This window comes from Cinclus cinclus, chromosome 9 (genome assembly GCF_963662255.1).
Source record: "Cinclus cinclus chromosome 9, bCinCin1.1, whole genome shotgun sequence".
NCBI lineage: Eukaryota > Metazoa > Chordata > Aves > Passeriformes > Cinclidae > Cinclus > Cinclus cinclus.
This window is the reverse complement of record NC_085054.1, coordinates 3,778,122-3,799,730: the sequence shown is the minus strand read 5'-3', so window position 1 is coordinate 3,799,730 and position 21,609 is coordinate 3,778,122. Positions and strand designations below refer to the sequence as shown.

The window sequence follows — 21,609 nt, the reverse complement described above, 5'->3', positions numbered from 1 at the left end:
GACTATCTTTGCAACAATGCTCCAGCCCACTATGTGACACCAAATTATCCAGTTTTTGTTAAGGACTAGATGTAAAGGTCAGTAAAAGAAAAGTGAAATTTTACCTTGATTTACATAGGAGCTGGTTTAGCATTTTAATGAACAACTCTTTGATTTAGCTACTTGCAGCCTTCTTAATGGATATAATCCCTGTTGTCAGTCTGTGGCAGATCCCCAGCAAATATCAGTTCTGGGAGTTGTGAGATTTGGGTTCTTCCCCTTCCCTGCTATAGATTTCCTGTTCCTGCCTTGGTGAATCACTTAAAATTCCCTGTGTTATACAGAAAAGAAGATCTGGGCATCTGCAGGCATACAACCCAGTCTAGATAGCAATAGTGAAAAGCACACTCCCCTCCAAAGGCTGCTGAGAGGCAGCATCACACAAGAGTAGGTCAAAGTGCAGCAGAAGACAACCAGTACATTCTCAGCCTTTTCTGGCTGGGTGTGAATTCTGCAATTAAATATGAATGCAAAATAAAAAGAACAGACTGCAAAGAGCAGACTGAAAAACAGAAGAAATTTGTGGTTGCTTTTGGCCAGAACTCAGCACAGAACATATTTGAAGGAACTGGGGGAGGTTAGGTTTTAGTCTGAGGCAAGCTCTCAGTTTCCTTTAAATCAAGCGGCTGCACACCACTGTTGAAAGGCAATGTAATAATATGTTGCAAACCACAGTCTGGTGATCCTGGAATTCCTTATAAGTTAATAGCAGTCATGGTCCACTAATCACAGCTAGGATGTTTTAAGCAACTGTCTGATATATCAGTTCAAACACACCGCGTTATGCTGGCTTAGTGAGTAGCTCAGTAGATCATTAGAAAGAGTGAATAACCTAGGGTTTTTCTGTTGGTTTCGCACCCCACCCCACTGCTAATCCCAAGGAATTCTTGAGATCTACATACAGCCTTAGTGAGCAATTACAGTACACTTGTACGGTGTGGTTTTAAAGTAACACTGGGTCAGACACGGAGATAAGATTGTTTAATGAATTCCTAGAAGCAGAGCCTGAAGCAGTGGGGTCTGACAGCAAGAAATCCTCTGCCAAAGACTTGGTTCTGTTACAAACGGCACAGAAACTAGCAGGATAGCTGCCCCCACCTTCTTGCAGCGGTACAGAAGACACTGTGTGAGGAATCTTTTGAGGTGGAGCTCTGCCTTCCTGAGACAGGCAATGCTCATCCAGTGGTGGTGGGAGAGCCCCTGCTCTCAGCCCCGTGCCTGCCAAGGCCACTCCGCATGCAGGGTGTTTGCATGGGAAGTGCTCCACGTGTTAAAAACCTCCAGGGAAACCTCAGAGCTGGGGTTGTTGATGGATGTACAACAAGGAGAAGTGCCCCCCCTCCACCGGCAGCACGAGAGTTTGAGGCATGTGCTCAGCTTCCTTCCTCTTCTGTGAGTGTTGGTAGGAGGTTTCATTTACATTGTTATTTTGCAGTCAGAAGGAAGGTGTAATGACTGTCTCTTTGGTAATACCGACGATGTTTGGCTGTTAATCATGGGTGGGAACAAGGTCTGGGATCTCCATCAGCAGAGGAGACTGACTCACCACTGATCTATGTTCACTGCATCTTGTTGAAGTTTTTTGACCCATTTGATTTCTTAGGTTTTCTTTTGTGAAAACCCTCTGATTTTTATGCCATTCAGGAGCAAAACATCTCTCTGTCTTTAAATATGGCAGATGGGGATTTCTTCAAATGTCCAACAACTCAATTGATGGAGACCTCAGGAGACCTCTCCCCTTCCCTGTCCCCCTTCTCAGCCTGTCTTTTCATCTGCAATCTGGAGATGTAAGGGCTATAGTAATAGAGTGTCAGAGGAAGTAATTGATTCATCACACGCCAAGAGAGGAGTCTGTTGCCTTCAGTGTCAATGGAGCTGAACCACAGCCTGGAAGGGTGAGGGAGGCTTGTAAACACTCCATGGCTGAGCTGGCAGGACAAAGCAGACGCACTGCCGCGGCTGAACAGGAGGTGACACAAAGGGTTGCTTGAAAGAAAATATTTCAGAACAAAGCAGTGGCAGAGTCCTTGTTTGTGGGAGAAGCAGGGACAGTCCCATCCCCCTGCTCCCAGACCTTTTCCCACATTAAGGAGTAAAGGTACCTACCAGCCTCATGCAGCATCCCATTCCCTTGTCTCTGTCTCCCTCTTCTATCTTGATGTGGCTGCCTCTCTGACCTGCTATCCTGGGCTGGGCTGAGCTCACCTCAGGGGTACCAACCAGCCCCTGCCAGCAGCTAATTCCTCCCACACCCCCAGATAGTCACTGCTGTCAAAGAGAGCCATGTGGGAGGTCACTGCTGCTGCCAATGCACAGCAAGGTGTGGCACACGCATGGCACAGCACTGGCCCTCACTCAGGCATTGACTGTGCTCAGACTTGGCACAGATGGCTGCTGAGCTGCAAGTGCCCATATTTTGAGGAGAGAAGGGGGTAGGAGATGGTGTGCTGGGCAGTGAGCAAGGAGAGATTAGGCAGGTTTGGTGCACTGTTTGCCCTAGAAACAGCTCTTACTACAAGCTGGCACAGCTAAATTGTGGGAACGCCCAAATAATGGAGGCTGCAGGCCAGTCTGGCAGAAAAGCCTTACTCACTTGTGCATCAACTGAAGCAGGATCTGGGCTGTGAACAGGCTGTGTCTGAGAAAATACGGGGTCAGAAAATCGTCCTATGGTGGGCCAGTCCCAGGGTGACCATCCATCATTAATGAGGGATGTAGACAGCCAGGAGGGTGAGGGTGGGCTGGTCAGGGCTCTGTTCTTACAACCTCCTTTATACAATTGGTGCTTAACGAGGTGTTTATTTCAGTTTTGTGCTGAAACAAAAGCCAGTGCCAATGGGTGGAAAGATAGTGGAAAGCCCAGCTACCAAGCTCTGATCCCCATCTGATCCCAGTTTCTACTCTTCCCTTTTGCTTTTCACTGCGTGTAGTGTCTAAGGCCATGACTGATGCTGCACCAGCAAGGTGTGATGAGACATCACTTGCCCCTCTGGGAAAAGGGCTGGTGCAGCATGCCACATGAGCAGTCCCTGATCCTCATCAGCAGCTCAGAACTTGGACAACCTGACCTAAGCTCCTGTCCATCTCTTGCCTGGGCTGTCAGGCACTGGATCTCAGCAGAAAAGGGAAGTCTGTCCCCCTCACTGCAAAGAGATCAAAGTGAGCATTTGCCCTTGCCTTCTGCCTGCTCTGCTGCTTTCCGGCAGTAATTTTTCCTTTTGTGGTTGTTATCTTTTATTATATTTGTTTTTTTTTTCTTTCTGTTAGTGATCAAGTGCCTGTGAGTGGTGACAGTAAAATGACATAGAAACCAAAGTCTAATTTTTTCCACAGATGGATTGTAGCAGAAGGAGAAAAGTGCAAATGCATTTTCTCAAGTGTCCTGCGTTTTGGGGTATGAAAGGGTTGTGAGTTGCTTCAGTTCCCTTAGAGCAGAAACAGAAGGCAGAATGCCATGGAAAGGGGGCTTATTCTGAACATGCTTTATATATGTTATTCCTGATTTCACCATGATTCTCCCCCCACCAATGAACACCGCAGACATCTTGCAACAAAAGACCCCTGTAGCTAAAAATAGAAGAGTGAGGCATTTACAGAGATGGTTTTGGAAACGGAAATAAAATTAAACAGCCACGTGTAACTCCTGAACAACAGCCTGCAGAAAACCCCCGAAGTGCACATTAGCACATCTCTTTTCTCAGATAATGGTTGGTTTTGCAGGCATGCCCCAGATGAGAGCAGTTCTCCACTCCAGGGCATCCTTCTGCAGCGCTCTGGCAGCGCAGCTTGAGGGAGGCACAGGGAGCCTTTGCTCTCCTGTCTCAGGGGAGGGCAGCAGCATGCTAGGAGCTGAAATTCCCTCCTGAAGCAGAATTTTGGCTACCTTCCCCCTACTCCACCCCCCCCCACCCCCCCCCCCCGGCAAAAGTTAGCAGTAACTGCTGAAAGCCTTTTCCCATCAGCAGTGCCTATAGTGGGGTGAAAACAACAACCCAGAGAGTTAGAAAGAGTAGAAATAGAGGCTCTTTATAGTTTCCATTTTTTGTCTTCAAGGCATTTTTGAAGAAGCTTTTCAATCTAATAGGGTTATTTTCTCTCCTTCTCTATTTTTGGGGGTTTTTTTTCTCCTTCTTCCTTTTCTCTTTTTTTTTTTTTTTTTCTTTCCCTTTAACTGGATTAACTGGATTTTTTTTTAATTCAGAAATTCTGGTCAGATTTTTTGAGGAGATAACAAAATAATCCAAAGCACAGTAGAATGATTACAAACCCCCACAATACTGTGATTACACAAGACATGATTGGATACCACAAATTCAAAACAAACTTCCGAGAAAAAAATCCTAAGCAGTTTTGCCTGTGCCATCACCCCCCCCCCCCCACTCCCCCCACACCAGCCTAGCTCTCCCCCTGCTGCCATTGTATTTTTGTCATTTTAGTCACTGAAATTCAGTGAAATCCCTTCAGATTCAGAGCAATTACAGCCCGTTTCTCTCTGTTGTTGCCAGAGTCAGTTATTTCCATAAGGGCAAAACAAGGGCAAGCTCTGTGAGCATATTTTGCCTCAGCATAGGCAAAAATGGCCCCAAAGGGTTCAGACTGAGATCAGATTCATCTCTGCATTGTTCAGACACCCAAAGCCCAGGTCTAGTCAGTAAGAGTAGATTTAAAGTACCTCTGTTGTCAGTGCAGAAGAACAATTAATCCCATCCCAATCTGGGTGAGAGAAATCTGCTTCCACTGAGAGCAGAGGACATTTAGTTGGCTAAACCTAGACGTGGTAGAGGATTTTTAGTTCTGTGCACAAATCCATATCAGGGCCTGTGTCTATGAGGAGTGATTCTCTTCTCACACCATGATAAATTAAGAGTGATTACCCTTAAAATGATGAGTTACACATGTGTAAAACCAGTTCAAGTCAAAGGAGAATCCAATTCATCTGCTGTTTTTATAATTAATTACTCTGATTAAGGGCTGGCAGCTAAGATCAAACTTCATTGCTCTTGTTTCATGAGACAACAGTGGTGCTCGCCTCTGCTATCATGGCTGTAAAAAAAAGTAATTTAAAAGTCCTCAGTAGCTCTGGAACAATTTAACCTTTGAAGAGTATGTCCTCAGGGTGGTGTAAACATCATGGAAAAGTTTTTTTTGTCTTTCGCAATGTAACTGCCCCTGAAATAAGGATTTAGTTGGAAGGTGGCATACAGAAGAGCATGAAGATGTGTGGTGATACAGAAAAATCGACTAAGCCAGCTAGTATGTAATGGACATTAATTCTAGACACCTCTTGATTGCACAACAAGCACAGAGATGCTGGTTCATCATTTCTTAACTATCTCTATACTGCAACTGCTATTTAATTTCTAAGAAACTGCCTGTTCTTCGACAATGCTAAAAAAAACCTTATGCTTTTTGTAACAATTTCTGAGAAACATACCTCCTGCCACCTTTTCAAAGGGGGAACAGTTTCATTTACTAGGTGCCATTGTGGCTAAGCACAGGCCTTCCCCATCTACCTGCAGAATATTAACACCTGCCAAATTTCACTAGAATTGCAGTTTCTCTTCCTCTCCTCAGCAGATTCATTCAAGACAGTGACATATGGTTCAAGCAGATCAGAGGTCTTGAAGGCTCAAGTCAGCCCTAGGCATTCCCAAATTTAGGGTTGTTGGCATGCAGTCTGTACCTATTTGTCTCCCTGTCTATCTAGGCCAGATTTCTCCAATATAATATAATCTCCCAGTCAAGACTGGCTTCTATTCTTGGCCGTGCTGCAAACTTCCTGTGTGACCTTGGGGCAGACACTGCTCCTCTCTGCCTTCCTACCTCCCAGGGTCTCGTGAGAATCCCATCATTACTGTTTGCCAGCTGCAGTCATGAGCCCCATGGAAACGCCTATAAATAATAGCTCCAAATTAAACATTGGGGAAGTTCAGGTTAGAGCCTTGCCTCTCTCTCCAGTCCTGGCAAGCACTGGAAACTGGGCTTTGCTGAGCACAAGTCCTCACCTACTTCAAATCATAGCTCTAGAGAGAGAAGGAGAGAGCTGCCAGCTGGGTCAGAGCTTGGCCCGTCCTCCTGAGGCTCTGAAGCAAGGCTTGCACAAGTTTATGTATTCAGAGGACTCATGATGTGGCTGACAACATCTGAATAATTTGTTATTCATTTCTCCCCATCCTGATGTCCCTGTAATGCCCTTGAAGCATGTTTCAGGGGGGAAGGACTCAGCATCTCTTGGGACCTGGGGATGAAGGCCAATGGGGGTTGTTGATTTTTGTGTTCAGCAGTATGGGTCACTGAAGAGTGGGTGTTGAGTGTCTCTCTGGAGGGGAGCACCCAGAGGAATCTTTCTGGTGCTCAGCAGTGCCTGGGTGAGCTCCTGGGAGGTCTGTCCTGGTCCCAGGGGATCATGGAGCACAGCTCAATGGTCAGGGAGGGAGCACATTAGCTATTTAGGAACAGAAAAGGACTGAAAAGCTGGAGATCTCTTCATAGTCATTACAGCTGGGGCTTGTTTGCCTTTGTGGCACCTCATTTGGGGAGCCAGCAGCAAAGTGACTTAGGAAAAACAGAAAGGGAAGCCTGGGAAGAAGAGAGGTTGACTAGAGGAAAAAGCAAGCACACTAGCATGAATAATACAGGCTGTAGAAGTGCTTTATAATTAGTTTATAAAAGCTCTCTTAACATCAGCAAAGCACCTTCTACTAAAAAATCTGTAACACAAATGCAGCAATATTTGTAAGCATTGTACATTTTTTGTTTAATTCTGTTAAACAGCTTCAAGAAGAACATCTAAGCCTTGTATTTCCCTTCTTTCTCAGCCTCCATTGTCTGGGCAGTTAAAAGCATTTCAGCATTGCCTCCCAGCCTCAAAACTCCCTGGTGAAAAGCTGTTTGAGACGGTTTCAAACCAGCTTGCTGGCATTCTCACTCAAGTGGCAGCTCAGAATATCTTGCTGTTGTGCCACTGGAGGAGAAGGCAGCTGTGGTCACCTTCCCTGCAAAAGAAGAGTTGGTTAATCAACTGGTTTTACTTGTGGGTTACGGAGGTTGTTTATGCTTGGCTCTTTGGAGCGATGCCTAGGTGGGGAGAAGTGGCCATGAAATGTGCTTGGAGATGGCAGCTTTCCCAGTGGAGGTAATGCCAGAGGTCAGCCCACAAGAATGTTGGTGCATGTTGAGTGAAACAATGGATTTGGTCATATGAGTGAAATGCAAATTGCTGGGCACTGTATGAGGCAGTTTGAACACCATTGCAGCATTAATGTGTCCCACCCAGCTGTGCCCTAGGCCATAGTAATCTGAAAATGAAATGGTTAGAATAGAAAGCATGGCTGGGTTTTCTTCCTTCCAGTTTTTCTTCTTGTTTTTCACAAGGGAAGAAGAAAGTCCAGAAAACATGTTTAAGCTTAACAGGAGCAAAGATTTGGCCAAACTGAATTGTAACATGTCCAGTGACCCAGGATGAGAATGGGTTTTATCAGTTTGTTTGTTTGAGGGCAAAGGCACAGACATGACTGAAGCATGTGGTTCCAAAAGAATCTGTGGTGGGGATTAGCTGGCATTCTTGCTGAAGTTTGGAAGTCTAACATGGATGTCTTTGGTGTTTAGTTTTGAAAGCCTGAAGCTTAATTGCTGTGATGGAGAGGAAGTAGGGGCTCCTGCTCATCTGGGCAAGTGCTATCTCCCAAGTGTATTACTTCCCCAGTTCACACTCTGTTTATATGACCCAAAGAAAAGGTTTTGCCTCATGCAGAGCAGAGGACTTGGACCAAGATTTTTTGACTAGAGAAGAAAACTCTTATACATTTATATTAAATTTACATTTGGCAAAAATTATTTCCTGACCTTCTCGTAAGGGCTTTTTTTTCCAGTTGTTTTTAACATTTGATTTATTAAGGATTAGCTCCAGTATGAGAAAGCTAAGCTAGATGCTTGAATGAAGCCAAATGGGACTTAATTTAAAGAAGCAAATATTTCCTGATGATTTACCTACTAGATTCATTCTTTTAATTTTCCATTTGCAGATTGCCCATGAGCAGATTGCAATATTCCCCAATTGTATGTATTATTGGAAGTCTGTGACCCATTCAATAAACAAAAATTTCTTGGTTCAGAACTTGCTTCTGAAATTCCAGGGCTCCTATCAAACTGGGTGTCTTGAGGAGCCATGTGGACAGCACTAGGATATTTGTTGTGCTGGCTACAGCAGGAGCTGTGATCATTGCAGTCTGTGGCTGAAGCCATGTACTGCATTGGCAAGGTACAACCCCATGAGGACACAAACAGATGTGATTCCCTGGGATGCAGCTAACCTCTGCCTGTGCATGAAAATGGCAGCTTTTACAGCCCACTCCATTAACTATGTTTTGCCAACATTCATGTTTTTGCCAAATTAATTTTTTGCCACATACTCACAATTTCACTAGTAGCCAGTAGTTCTGTGGCACAGATGTGCACTTCAGACATGGAAGGGCTGCAAGCATGCTGAAAGCAAGTAGTTATTTAGAGAACAAAATGTCCCCGCTGTTTGCTCAGTACTACTTTAAACAAATAGACAAACAAGGAGGAAAAAATTCTACTTAGAAGAAGCACTAACCCTGCCTTCTATGTTCCTCCTCCCTAGAGAGATGGTAGGATGAAGCCACACATGATGGACATTAGTGGGGTCACACAGGGTGCTGCTGCCTGGTGTCAGGGTAATAAGAGGTCACGAGGTGATAGGGGCTAGGCAGAGCTGAGGAGAGAGCAGGGGGAGCAGATCTTCATTTGCATTGCTGTGTGTGTCCACACACCAGCTAAGCCAAATGCTCTTCCTCTTCGAGTGCCACTTCAGACCGCTTGGATTTCACCTTGGCCAAGGCAGTTGAGTCTGTAATGAAGTTAAAGGCTGGGTGATTGCAGCTAGTTGAGTGCTCGGTCCAACATAGACAGGATTTTTATCTGCAGGCATTTTGCTTTTGGCTCTCAGCCTGATTTAGTCCCAGAAAGGAGTGAAACCAAAGCCATCTGGGCCATCTTTCTTTGTGGAGGAGCACACTAAGTCCCTGTAAGTTTGTTTTGAGGTTGTTGCTTGCCGATATGTGCTTTGAGGAGCGGGAATGAGTCACATGAGGGTCATTCCGTATCCAGCAGGCTACTTCTCCTTTCAACTCTCCATTCCCAAACAGAAGATCTTGTGACAAAGAAAAAAGGCAGACTCCTGGCAGCCTGGAAATGGTTTTTTCCTCCCTGGCCCCTTAAGAAGAGCTGTAGCATGTTGTTCAAACAGGTTGATAGAAAGCAAATAAACAGTCCTAGAGAGATGGTCAGTGTCTGTAAATAGCAGCGTGCTGGCCAGAGAGGAGAGGGGCGGGAGAGCGTGGGTGTTAGAAAGCAGCTGAAGAACAAGATGTACATGTAAAAGCTGTTTGTTTCTTCACAGCACGCAGAGCCTGATACTACTACCTTGCCTACTCATGGCCTAGAAAATATGAAAGGATCTGTGGCAGTTTTGCCTTCCAGCCAAGCTTTGCAACGAGCTTTTGTCTCTGCACCAGGAGGCAATTCTTCTAACCCTACACATTCCTCCCCCAGACCAGTCAGATACCCAGACCAGTGGGCAGGTGGAACACCTTCAAGCAGGGTTTAGCAAACGCAGGTTGCAGTTACAGGGTGTACAAGATCAGCAATAATGAGTGTGGGTACTCAGCTCTTACACAGAACTTCTCATCCACAGAAAATCTTCATTAGCACTTAATAGAAGAGGATTAATATTAATGTGCAAGTGCAAAGTGAGTGTATTTGCCATACTTGCTAAAGGACCAGTGTGGTGTCAGTGTCCAAAATAGCTACCTGCTCACATGGATTGAGTATTGACAATCTCACGCTGAGTATGTGCTTGGCCAAATCCCACATGGATACTGGAATAACGTGAGCTCTGCCAAACATCACAATGGCAATTCAGAAGAGAGGTCAGGGGAGGAGAGCAGCCCCTGGAGAGTTGTATCTCAGCTTCTCCCCTGCCAAAGGAATTTTGTGGAAATGGGGTAGAGTGTGTCCTAAATTTTGCATGTTAGCTGTGAAGGTGAAGTGGATGTATGTACAATAAATTAATAAATTAATGATGTGAATGGCAGTAGAGGAAAGGACCTAAACATAGGCAGACAAAAGAGAAAAAGTGTTTTGGGGTTTGTGGTGTGAATAAGAGTCCCAGGTACCTGTCTGCAAGACATTCTGTGAAATACGCAGATACCAAGAGTGGTTTTTGTTTGTGCCTGGCATCCTGAAGCATCTCCCTGACAGATGGTTTCCCTGCCATTTCACCTGCCTCCGCAGGTACGACTACATCGAGATCCGTGATGGAGACAGTGAAGCAGCAGACCTGCTGGGCAAGCACTGTGGGAACATTGCACCTCCTACCATCATCTCTTCTGGCCCCTCTCTCTATATCAAGTTCACCTCAGACTACGCACGGCAAGGTGCTGGCTTTTCTCTGCGCTATGAGATCTACAAGACAGGTGAGTGTCTGAGTCAGTGCCTGTCTCCCAGACTGTTTGACACAATTATCTTCATCTGGAGATGCCTTTGACCACCTTTTCAATTTGATTTCTAGCATATTTTCCAGAGATAAAGGACTTTCTTTTATTTTTGATTTAAGCAAGTCTCTGCATCACATTTCTGAAAAGGTAAAGATGTTAGTGGCACATGACAGTGCATTTTTGGATCACAGAGTGGCAATTAAAGCAGGGTTCCTCCTTAAATGCTCTCATGTATTCGAGGACTAGAAACATATATCTTTACTCCCTGGCAGGTCTGGAGCTTGTTAGGGCTAAAAGGGGATTGTCCCTCTGTTAGGAGTGCATGGAGCTCCCCCTCCTGTGGAGTTGTGATTCAGGGTTGATCAGTGATGCTGTGTTTTGTCTCCATGAATGTGGGGTTTGTAACTTGGGAGCTCCAGTTCTCAAGTGATTGCTGTCAGCAATGCTGTCAAAGTCGGAGGCAGCACCCTTCCAGGCTGGTGTAAGAGGAACTGTTCATAATTCTGTTTAATACTGAACTATTGTTGAGGGAAGAAAAATCTGCTCAAAGCCCTTTTAATAGTGTTTCTGTCTAAATATTTGCCAAATTTTGTGCCTGGGAAGAAAGAGGCTTGAAAAAAATAGCACCTGCTCTGTGTGCATGTGAGAGAGGTGTGCCTGCATGCTGAGGGAACAGGAGAGTGTTTTGCGTGGGCACATCTACCCTGTACCCACATTCCTTTGGGGATGCTCCAGAAGACAACACACATGGCTTCGAGTCATTGCATCCAGCATAAAAAAAAAAAAAAGTCTGTGCCATGGGAAGAACAAAAAAGGAGCACAACAGGGTTGCTTATCCAGCCTCTCTAAAGAAAAGATGGGCAGTGCCCAGGGGCCCTGGCCCAGCTGTGCAGCAGGCAGAGGTGCACAGACAGCCCACAGCCTGGTCATAGGTCGATGTGAATGTGGAGACTTTGCTGCAGGAGAATGAGACTCCCTAAATTCATTGTAAATCAGTGAGGACAGGACATTTGTGAAGGTTCAGATGGAGGAGGAAAGCTGGCAGTCGCCCAGACTGCATAACTGGCCATTGAGCTGTTGTGCAGCCAGCTCACCACCACTGTTAGTTAGGATGCAGATTAGTCCTGAAAGTTTAGTGACTCAGCCAGATGCTGGGGTTTGCTAAGGCCAGTTGCCAGCACAGAGTATGACAAAGAATGCAGGTGGGAAGACCCACTTTAGCCCCCCCTTGCCTCTGTCTCCCTGCTCACACCTCCTGTGAGCCCAGCAGGCTGTGCTGGGTTGTGCCTGACCTCACACTGGGTCCATGACTCAGGGCACAAGGCAGCATGGGGTGGTCTGGATGGCTGAGGTGGCCAGGTCATGCTGTGGAATTGGATGGCAGGCAGGAACCCTGTTGGTCTGATTGGGAGCCAGTAAGGGACCAAATCTATGAGGAAAGGAGAAGTTGTTACTGGGAATGAGGGAGGGAGAGGAATCGAGGGCTGATGTGGAGGAGAGCAGGTACTGGATGGAGGCTGGAGCTGAGTTTGTGTCCCTCGATGTAAGTCCCTGCAGTAGTGCCCTCAGGTCTGAAGTGGTTCTTGAGGCTGCTTTTGCCACCCCCAACCCTGCAGGCAGCCATCCTCTTCAGATACAGCCGCACTTTCTTACAGCCACAGCCCACGAAATCAAGCCTGGCCAGGCAGGTTTTGGCAGGAGTGCGGATGAGCCTGTGATCCCGGAGCGCTCCCAGCTCACATCTGGCCAGCCCGGTTCTTCTCCCAGCCCACATCTGGCCAGCCCGGTCCCACCAGGTCTCTGGAGAGGGCGGTGGGCAGTGCTGGCTGCAGGGCTCCTGCAGTACAAGCAAACCCTGCCTTTTGATGGTGGGCAGGCATGGGCCAAGTTTCTGTCTGAGCTGTCACGGTAACCAGCAAAGGTTGTCACAAGCTTTAAAGGTCATCAGATTGTCATTGTCCACAGCAGTAAAGGCTGCAGATTCCTTTTGTCTTAAATGTGACCTAAAAAAACAACTCTTTTCAATGGAGCATTTTTTTCCCCACCTTGTGCTAAATTTCCCTTATCCCAATGTGAGAGAGAAGCAATCTGCATACAAACAACCACATACCAGTCTTTGAATCCCCTGATGGGTATCAGTCAGCAGTCTGGGCTGACAAGAGCCCTTGCCCTGGCTGGTCCAGCCTCCCTGCTGCTCCCTTTGTGAGTCAGTTTGGCAGGGCTGGCCTGAGCTCTCCAGTGCTGGGCATCAAAGTCTCCTCTCAGGCTGGCCTGTGCTACCAAAGCCAGCATGACTCCCGTTGATTATCTGCAGCTTCCTTATAAAAAGCTGATCGTTGTGTCTGCTGCCATTAGCCAAAATGTAGACAAAGATGCCAAATGCGATAAGAGCCCCACATGAGGAAACTTTTGTCTAATGTGGTGACATAGTTATATCTTGCCGGTCTCCAGAGGACAGTCCCTGACTCTGGGTTTAGCCTTTGATTTTCTCCCTAGCTCGAAGCTTGTGTTATTTTCACTATTTATCTGTTTGTCTTTCAGATTGTTTGGAATGAGTACATTGTTATCCTATTCATGGCATTATGCTGTGATTTGTGTTTGGCTGTTTCTTTTTTTTTTTTTTTTGCGTCTGCATTTTACCCCACAGGTTCACACCAGAAAAGCTGGCTGCTTCATTAGGTAGTCAATTAAGAGCCTCTCCTGAGTAGCTCTCCAGCCAGGCACCGCTGCATAATGCAGTGCAAGATGCTGCTATTACTGCGGGCTGCTGGCCTGACTCTAGGTTAATGCTGAATTGAATAACAAGTCTCCCATTAGTCCTGGGAAGGCTCGTGCTGCCTGGAAGAGCTGGAGCAAAAGGATCTGTAGAGGAGAAGGAGAGCGTCCCAGTAAAAAATGAAGCAGAAACCTTTTCGAATGCTAGTGCCAGGTTGCAGCAGTGGCCAGCAGCCTCCCTAACACCCCCTTTCTCCTCTGATAGCTCCAGGCTGCAGATTTCTGTTGCCTATTGTCCTGGCAAGGGTTTCAAAGTCACCGTGGTATGAACATGACACAAATTCCGCTTTCCCCAACCACCCCGAGGCACCTTGGCTGCATGAGAGGGGGCACTGAGCTGGCCTGGCTGCAGCCGAGGCCAGTGCTGAGGTCAGCAATAAATAAGAGGCAACATTGTCTGTCCTCCCCACCAGGCAAAGGTCTTCCTTAGGGATAGAAATAACTTGCATATCTGGTGCGGATGGCTCATTCTGTGAAAAAGAGAGCTCTGTTCCTGCTCTCAGCAGAGACCCCCCTGCCACAGCCTCTGTTATCCCCACTCTTAATGTGTCCACGTTGTGGAGATGTATGCTGGAGCTGGCCCCTGTCCCTCATGTGGGTCTTGGGGGGCGGCTGCAGGCTAACTGTGCACTTCCCAAAGGTTTGCAGCAAACAGTGGAGACATTGGCACCCTCCCACAGGCCCTTTTACTGTGTAAATATTTGTGCTTCTGGATTTTCTCAAGGGGAAACTGAGGCACGGGTATCTGAGCTGGAAGGCTGGAGTTTGCAGGAGACTGGCCCACAGGAACAGCCTTTCTAAAGAGAGTACATCCCATTGCTCCTCTCTGCCTCATCCCAGGCAGCTCCTTCCCCAGACAGGGCTCCTCCATCAGACCTGGAGCCGCTCTGGTGCCTTGCCCACATGGCTGCAGGTCGCAGCTGTGTCATGAGTACCATGGATGGCAGATCCCTGAGTGCTGGCCAGCCTCTCTGGGGGACAGGTTAGAGTAGAAAGGGCCAGCTGGGGAAGATAGGCCAGCTTGGTGTGGCCTCCCTGTCCACCACCACCAGTCTAAGGGACATGGCAGGGTGTTGGCCTGCCAAATCACAGCAATGGCTTTGGATAGGATCGCTCTTCTAGTCCTGGTTTTGAGGTACTTGGCAGAAGGCTCAGCAGTGATGTACAGATTATGTCTGCAAAGCTGTCTAAGGGATTTCAAACCATTTTGTCCACTACAATGACCTGATGGACCTTTTCTCTTGACATATAGAAAGCTTTGAAAATCACCTTCTTGCTTCTCAGAGTGATTCCCACAGCTCTTGAGCGGCAGGACATTTCCAGAAGTGAATACACAACCCCAACAAACTCAGAATGGGGTTTCCAAAGAGTCAAGTTGTTGGCATTAAGCTTCATTGTTGCTAAGGTTCTGGGTTTTTCCTGCTGTTACAGGCTCCGAGGACTGCTCCAGAAATTTCACTGCTTCCAACGGCACTATTGAGTCTCCAGGTTTCCCTGACAAATATCCACACAACCTGGACTGCATCTTCACCATCATAGCCAAGCCAAAGACAGAAATTCTCCTCCACTTTCTGCTTTTTGACCTCGAGCATGACCCACTGCAGTCGGGGGAAGGAGACTGCAAGTATGACTGGCTAGACATCTGGGATGGCATCCCTCAGGGTAAGCCACGGGGTGTGGCACTGCTTTCCTTGGCCCTTCCCGGTGTCTCACAGAGCTCCAAAACCATGCAGCCTGTGTCTGAACACCAAGGGTGCCTAACCTCAAAGGTGGCTGCAACCTGCCATCAGGGCACTCCGTGGCCAGCTTGGGCACAGTGTGCCTGCAGAAGGCTGCATCCATTCAACCACAGACTACTGCTCTGTTGTAACCACTGATCTGAAAAGCCCCACGGGACACTCCAAACACTTGCAGTTCTCCCTCAGGGAAGGGTAGTGGGTTCATGCAATGATGGGAGGACCTCCCTACCTTATAGCAAAAGTGAGAAACAGAGCATTCTGGAACATTTCCCAGCAATTGCAGAGCAATGCCTGCTGCAGTGGATATTTCTGCACTGCATGGCACCAGGCCGATGGATATAAAAAATGGCCCATCCCCAAAGCCTGTGGTTGTTATCCCGATCAGCAATGTGCCGGTGACCCAGGAGGCTGGTGGAAAAGCAGGCATTACCTTCACTGCTCTTTCTTTTGCAGTTGGCCCCTTGATAGGCAGGTATTGTGGTGCTAAGATGCCATCAGACATCCGCTCAACCACTGGCGTCCTCTCTCTCACCTTCCACACGGACCTGGCAGTGGCTAAGGATGGTTTCTCTGCTCAGTACTACTTGATCCACCAGGAAGTCCCAGAAAGTAAGTTGGAAATGTGTGTATATGACTTAGTTGTGTCCCCTGTGTTTCCCATCTTTCCCAGTCTGGCATATGCAAGAGTGAAGCAGGCAGAAGTGTGGCCAGGGGCTGGTTCTTCACCAGCAGTGCAGACAGCAGTTTCACCTAGGTCTGTTATCTATTTCTGATAGAAGTAAGATTTCAGAAAGAATTTCACTTTCTGACCTTTTGTTGACTTTTCACTTGCTTGTGAAGTCTTCTTCAATACCTTTTCAGTTAGAATCCTTCATGCATGTGCTCAACCCAAAGGATTTAGGGGAAGACTTCACCCCAGCATGTGCAGCAGATTCATTAAACCATGGGGGGAAATATGTGTTCTCTCTCTCTCTCTAGTTTTCCAGATATTCACAGTCCCAAACCACAAATTGAAATTTCTTGGCTGTCTAATTAAAATTGCTTAAAGCACTAAGAATTTTGAGCCAAAATTTGTTTTATAACCCTTAATAAGGGAGGTAAATTAATGTGGAGTGAAGCAATAAGTTGTGTGTTTTGAGAATGAAGAGCATTTTGATTCTTTGTGATAACACTTGCTAGCAAGGAAAGGTTCCATTTGTTTTCCCATGGTATTTTTGCCTCAGAGCTACTGTTCTTGACCTCTGTTCACAGTGAACCTCTCACACAACAGAAGAATCCTTCAGGACACCCCTCAGTCCCAGAGAAAGAGACCCGCCACTGAAAGCCTGAGACAGAGGGCAGGGTAGAGTAGGGGCTTTGCAGCACCAGGGCAGAGGGTTACAACCTCTTACTCTGTGATTGAGTAAGGGAAGTTCTGCTGAGGCTGTAAGAGTTACAGAGAAGCATGAGCTCTTCACCATTACCTATTGTCACACTCAGTTATCTGTTCTTTAATCCCTTTTCTGTTCTGGATTTGGAAAAAAGATGTTGAACACAAACCTTGAGAAATCAAGCACAAGAGCCTTTGTTAAAGTGCCAGGTCTGTTTTCACTTATGGTGGTGTAAACTGAAACTTTAATAATAGCATTGACATCCTAACTTGGCCCATCATTTCCACCCAAACTTGACTTGGCCACATTAAACACACAGGCAGTTTGGTGGAGCCCTGTTGGTTTACAGCAGCAGCACACTTGGACCCGTGCAGTATTTTCTATCAATGTTTTCTTTGCTATTGTTTTTACAGCACAGCTGCCATAAAATAGATGAGATGTGCCATAAAACTGAGCTAATTGTGACTTTTAAAGCCTTAGAAGTGAAGAGATCCAAAGAAAAGCATAGCGGTGTCTTTCATAATCTTGTCTGGTTAGTCCCTATGGGCATGATACCACATACAGATATACATGCATGCAGATATACACAGACATATACACACGTGCATCCCTGCTCTCACATGCACACAAAACCTTAAAAGCTGCACATTCCAATCCTTGATGTTCCTGCTGGCAGCAGTAAGCACCCTCCTCATGTGTCTGTCTGTATTCCTTGCTTGTCAGTGCTTAGATTTCACCTACAGCCTTCAAGAGGATGGGAACTTTGTGGCAAGGGTACTTAGAACATCTTGGTGGAGGTGGAGGGAGGAAAGGGACAGAATTGTCTCAAATCTAAGTAAAGGTGAAGAAGACAAAGAAAGGGAGAAAGATCCAGACTGTATTAGTGCTCAGAGGGCCGTGTGAACCCAAAGCTGCCCGATCTATAATTCTTCAGTGCCATCTGTGAACGCACAAAACCTGCTAGATGGTGCAGATCTGTTCATCTTTCCAGACAGGCAGCTTTGCTCAGGGTTAGCTGGAGAGATTAGTTCAGGGCTGCCTTTCACCTGGGGGTGAAGTACTGAGACTGTAAACCAATCTCTGTGTATATGTGCGTCTGCTCTAGACTTTCAGTGCAATGTGCCTCTGGGGATGGAGTCTGGCAGGATCTCCAACATGCAGATCAGTGCCTCCTCCACCTACTCAGATGGGAGATGGACTCCTCAGCAGAGCCGGCTCAACAGTGACGACAATGGCTGGACCCCCAACGTAGACAGCAACAAAGAGTACCTCCAGGTACCTTTCCAGCCCCCTCTCCTCTTCCCCCACCAAATGGAGTGTCACGCTGTTAAACTGACCCTTGACCATAAGGCTTGTTGAATTTTTTATTGCCTCTGGGGCTCATGGGGAGCGAGCAGCAGGGGAGCTGCAGTGCCTCGGTGAAACACGGCGGGCTGGCTCTCCCATTAGCTTGCCTGCACAAGGACTGACTCCATCCATTGCCTTGCTCCCACCCCCTCCTTTCTGCCCAAACCTTGATGGACTTCCCATCAGACTGACAGAGACTAAGAGACCTCTGCCACTTACAAGGGCCACTGACTCTGCCACTGGTCTGAGGACCAAAGTCTCCAGGGGGTGCATAGAAAAACAACTAGAACAATATTTATCTCATCAGTGATGCAGGGAGCGTGAGCTGGCTGGTGTCAGGCGGGGGGCTGACAGAGCAAAGGCTTTCCCTGGGAGCTGGTTAGAGCCACAGTGTGTCCACACACAGCTTCTGGCTGTGTCACATCGCCGGGAGACCCTGCTTGCTAAAGGGCACTACGAGCAGGAGGTGGTGAATGTCATTGCCTCCAGCAGACGTCTCATTCTTCATTCATGGCAGGGCTACTAAGCCAGCTCTGCTGACCTTTCTCAACCCATGCTGTAAAACAAAACAAAACAAACCAGCAAGGGAAAACCAAGAGCTGCAGCACTTGCTAATTGGATATCATGCTTTTATTTTACATTGAAAAAGTCAGTCTCTGTCCTGCTTTAATGGAGGTGCGCTTCTGTGCAGATCCTATTGCTTGGTCTGAGGCAGGAAGAAGGCTTTGTGGTGGTCCCATATAAAAGGGCATCAAGATCTTTAGCTACTCTTGTCCCAGGGTCCTATTCTGCTAAAGTCGGCCCTAGGAAGGGTTGTGGCTGTTGAACTGTGCACCCACAGATAGAGTGAGACAGGCTGATTTTGCACCTTTTTATTTTTCAGAGACAGAGAGAGGAACTAATTAGCCAGTCTGGACTCTCAGGTGGTCACCACTCTCTTTCTTGTCCCTTTTTCCCCTGGAAAGGTGGACCTCCACTTCCTGACTGTGCTCACAGCCATTGCCACACAGGGTGCCATCTCGAGGGAAACCCAGAAAGGCTACTATGTCCGTACCTACAAGCTGGAGGTCAGCACCAATGGGGAGGACTGGATGATGTACCGACATGGGAAAAACCACAAGGTAATGTCCTTTACGTCTCTTCTGCCTGCACCTTGGTGAGTCTTGCAGCCAGCAAGAGGGAAGAGGACAGAGAGATTTTGCAGGCCTGGAGGGTTTCATCCATGAGGGACTCTTTTTCTGATGACAGCGAAAAGAGTGATGGTGCTCTGAGCAGAAATAGTCTTTTCTCCTCTGCACAGCAATGAGGAAACACTGTTCCTTGGAAAACCTGGCTGCTGCTGCATCTTTTGTGGTGGTGAGAGTATGTTCTTTGACTGCAAATGAAGGAGAAAATAACACATGCAGCCTATGTTTTGCTATATAAGATTCATTGAGCTTTTATGGTCGTAGACCCGTCTGCATGCTGGGTTAACAATCACAAAACCACATGAAACTGTAGTTCAGGAGTTACTGAGGCCTGGAAATGAAAGGGCACAAGTCCTAAGAGGCAATTGCACCATCCCAGAGAACAAAATGAGCAATAAATTATGAGAAACAATTCAGGCAGCCAGAGCTGTGGGATCTGCACTTAGCAGGCATGGTCAGCAAGGGTGCATTGATCCCTGGGAGCTGTGCATACTCTTGATGTGTTTCTGGGACACCCACAGAGGTGGGAGCAAGGAGGAGGGAGGAGGGTAAATATGGGTGTTCATCGGTTTCACACCATATGTGTGCTGGTGTGTGGCCAGGAAAGGTAAACTTGGAGTGGTCTGCATGGGAGGTTTGGTGTATCGGGAGGAGGGTTAAGGTGCTGGACGGGTTTTTCTCTGTCAATTGCTTTGGTCATGGGGCTGTTCCCTGGTTAAGGGTGCCTCAAGAAAACACTTCTCTGCTCTTCTGTGGCAACCACCAGCACTGCTGTTGCATTCAGTCCTTCCTGTTGATGTGCCACAGTGTGTCTGTGTGAACTCTGTGGCTGGAGTCCCACACACGTCCCAGTAATTTTTGATTGCTCAGCACTTCTGTGAAATTAGCTGTCCCTTCCCTTTGCTGGCACAGGCGCTGCTGGCATGAAATGCAGTAGCCTGCCTTGTCCAGGATTCATCCAGATATTTCCTTCCCTTCCGGGCTGTGTGATTTCCCCTTCCCCGCAACAGTGTCTTAGGTTCAAATTCCCTCTGCTTCCCAGAATGAGTCCTCTCTGTGCAGAGGTACCTATCAGGGTCTCATACCTGCAATACTCAGAGTATTTAAGCTCCTCATGTGCCAGTGAGGGAGTGCTAGTCCTATTTTAGAAGTAGTGAAATGTAGGCACAGGTCAGCCCAGCACCACATAGGGGAGTCCTCAGCTGGCCCCACCAGATCTCAGGTGGGCTGGCTCCAGGACAGTAGTTCATGTCAGAGCTCATGTATAGTCCTAACACAGTACCCATGCAGTGGTGTAGAGCCTCTGTGCTCTCCCAGGACCCACTGGTTACAGCAGACCTTAATGTGAACCACGGCCATCTTTCCTCACCCCAGGCGAGTTTGGGGTCTCATTGTGACTTTTTCTGTAAGCTGAGTCAGACAGGAGATACTCATCATGTTGGGCAGAGAGATGAGCTATATAAAGAGCTCAGTGTTTCAAATAACCACTGGCAATAGATTTACCTTTTCAAACCTAAACTGGAGCAGGAATCTGGCCCTGGAGGGTGGTTTTAGTTGCAGAGAATAAATATCCCATCCTTGCAGTCCTGGGCGTTGGACACTGTACCCTCAGTCAGGGTGGAGCAGGACAGCATGACTGGTTTCAGGGCTGCTAAACCAATTTACATTGCTCTAGCAAGACCCTAAAGCCTGGCTGGTGTCAATCCAAAACAATCCTACAACCACCTGGATTGCCACCATTTTGGGACTTGGCCCTTGATTTCTGACAGCTTTTTTCTACTCTGTTTTATCTTTTCATTAAAAAAGTGGAAAAAATCAAACCTCTTCTTTTTTATTCCTCTATTCCAGTCTCTATTCGCTCCCGCATTCTGGCCTTAATTTAGCAGACACCTCCCAAGGCTGGAGGATAAGTAATTGCTTTTTGGTGGCTGGCCTACCCCTTGCATCCTAGTGACTGCTTTCCTGCCCCGCCAAACAGCTGGCTGCCAGCTGCTGAGCTACAGTGGGGCCAGGGCAAGGCCACTTGCTCACAGACCTGGTGCCCAGGGGCTCTGGTCCCACATTCTGTGCCCACATTAATCCCTCTGTTCCTGTGCTAAGCAAGCTCCCAGATGTCTGTGCTCGAGGTGCAGCTCCGTCCCTGCATCAGTGCAGAGGTCCGCACAGCCCAGGCTGCAGTGCTGGAGCAAACCATGCCAAAGAGATTCGTCAAGTCTGCCGCAGCTTGATTTGGTGCCATGAGGAGCAGGGAGGGAGGGGAAGCTGTGGACAGACAGAGACTCTCTATACACAGGCGGGTAGATACATATATATACAGACACAAACATATATGCACACACATATATCTGCACATACAGACATATATATGCACATGCACACATAGGCATATGGGGTGTACCAAACACTGCTCTGAGTTTCTGCCAGCTCTGTGGGCCAAAAGCAATGCTCTGCCATGTGTAGGTGGGTCAACTAACATTCACATCTTCATCAGGGAGCTAATGTAAGAGAAAACCAGAGAGTACGGGGGGGGGGGGGGGGGGAGAGGATGCTCCCTGCAGAGGATGGGAAGCTTTCACCGCCTCTCTTTTGCCCCCTGCTTCCCCTACTCTGGTGTTTCAGATGACAGTGAGGCCAG

General features: G+C 47.4%; 1 protein-coding gene across 1 annotated transcript in view; it reads left to right on the top strand.

The window, feature by feature from the left end:
* Positions 1-21,609, top strand: part of LOC134047167 (neuropilin-2-like) — a 74,084-nt gene that overhangs the window by 18,213 nt on the left and 34,262 nt on the right. The window contains exons 3-7 of the mRNA XM_062498130.1: positions 10,354-10,535; positions 14,763-14,993; positions 15,524-15,679; positions 17,546-17,715; positions 18,753-18,908. Of these exons, the coding sequence (XP_062354114.1) occupies positions 10,354-10,535; positions 14,763-14,993; positions 15,524-15,679; positions 17,546-17,715; positions 18,753-18,908 (895 nt within the window). The remainder of the gene's footprint in view (positions 1-10,353; positions 10,536-14,762; positions 14,994-15,523; positions 15,680-17,545; positions 17,716-18,752; positions 18,909-21,609) is intronic.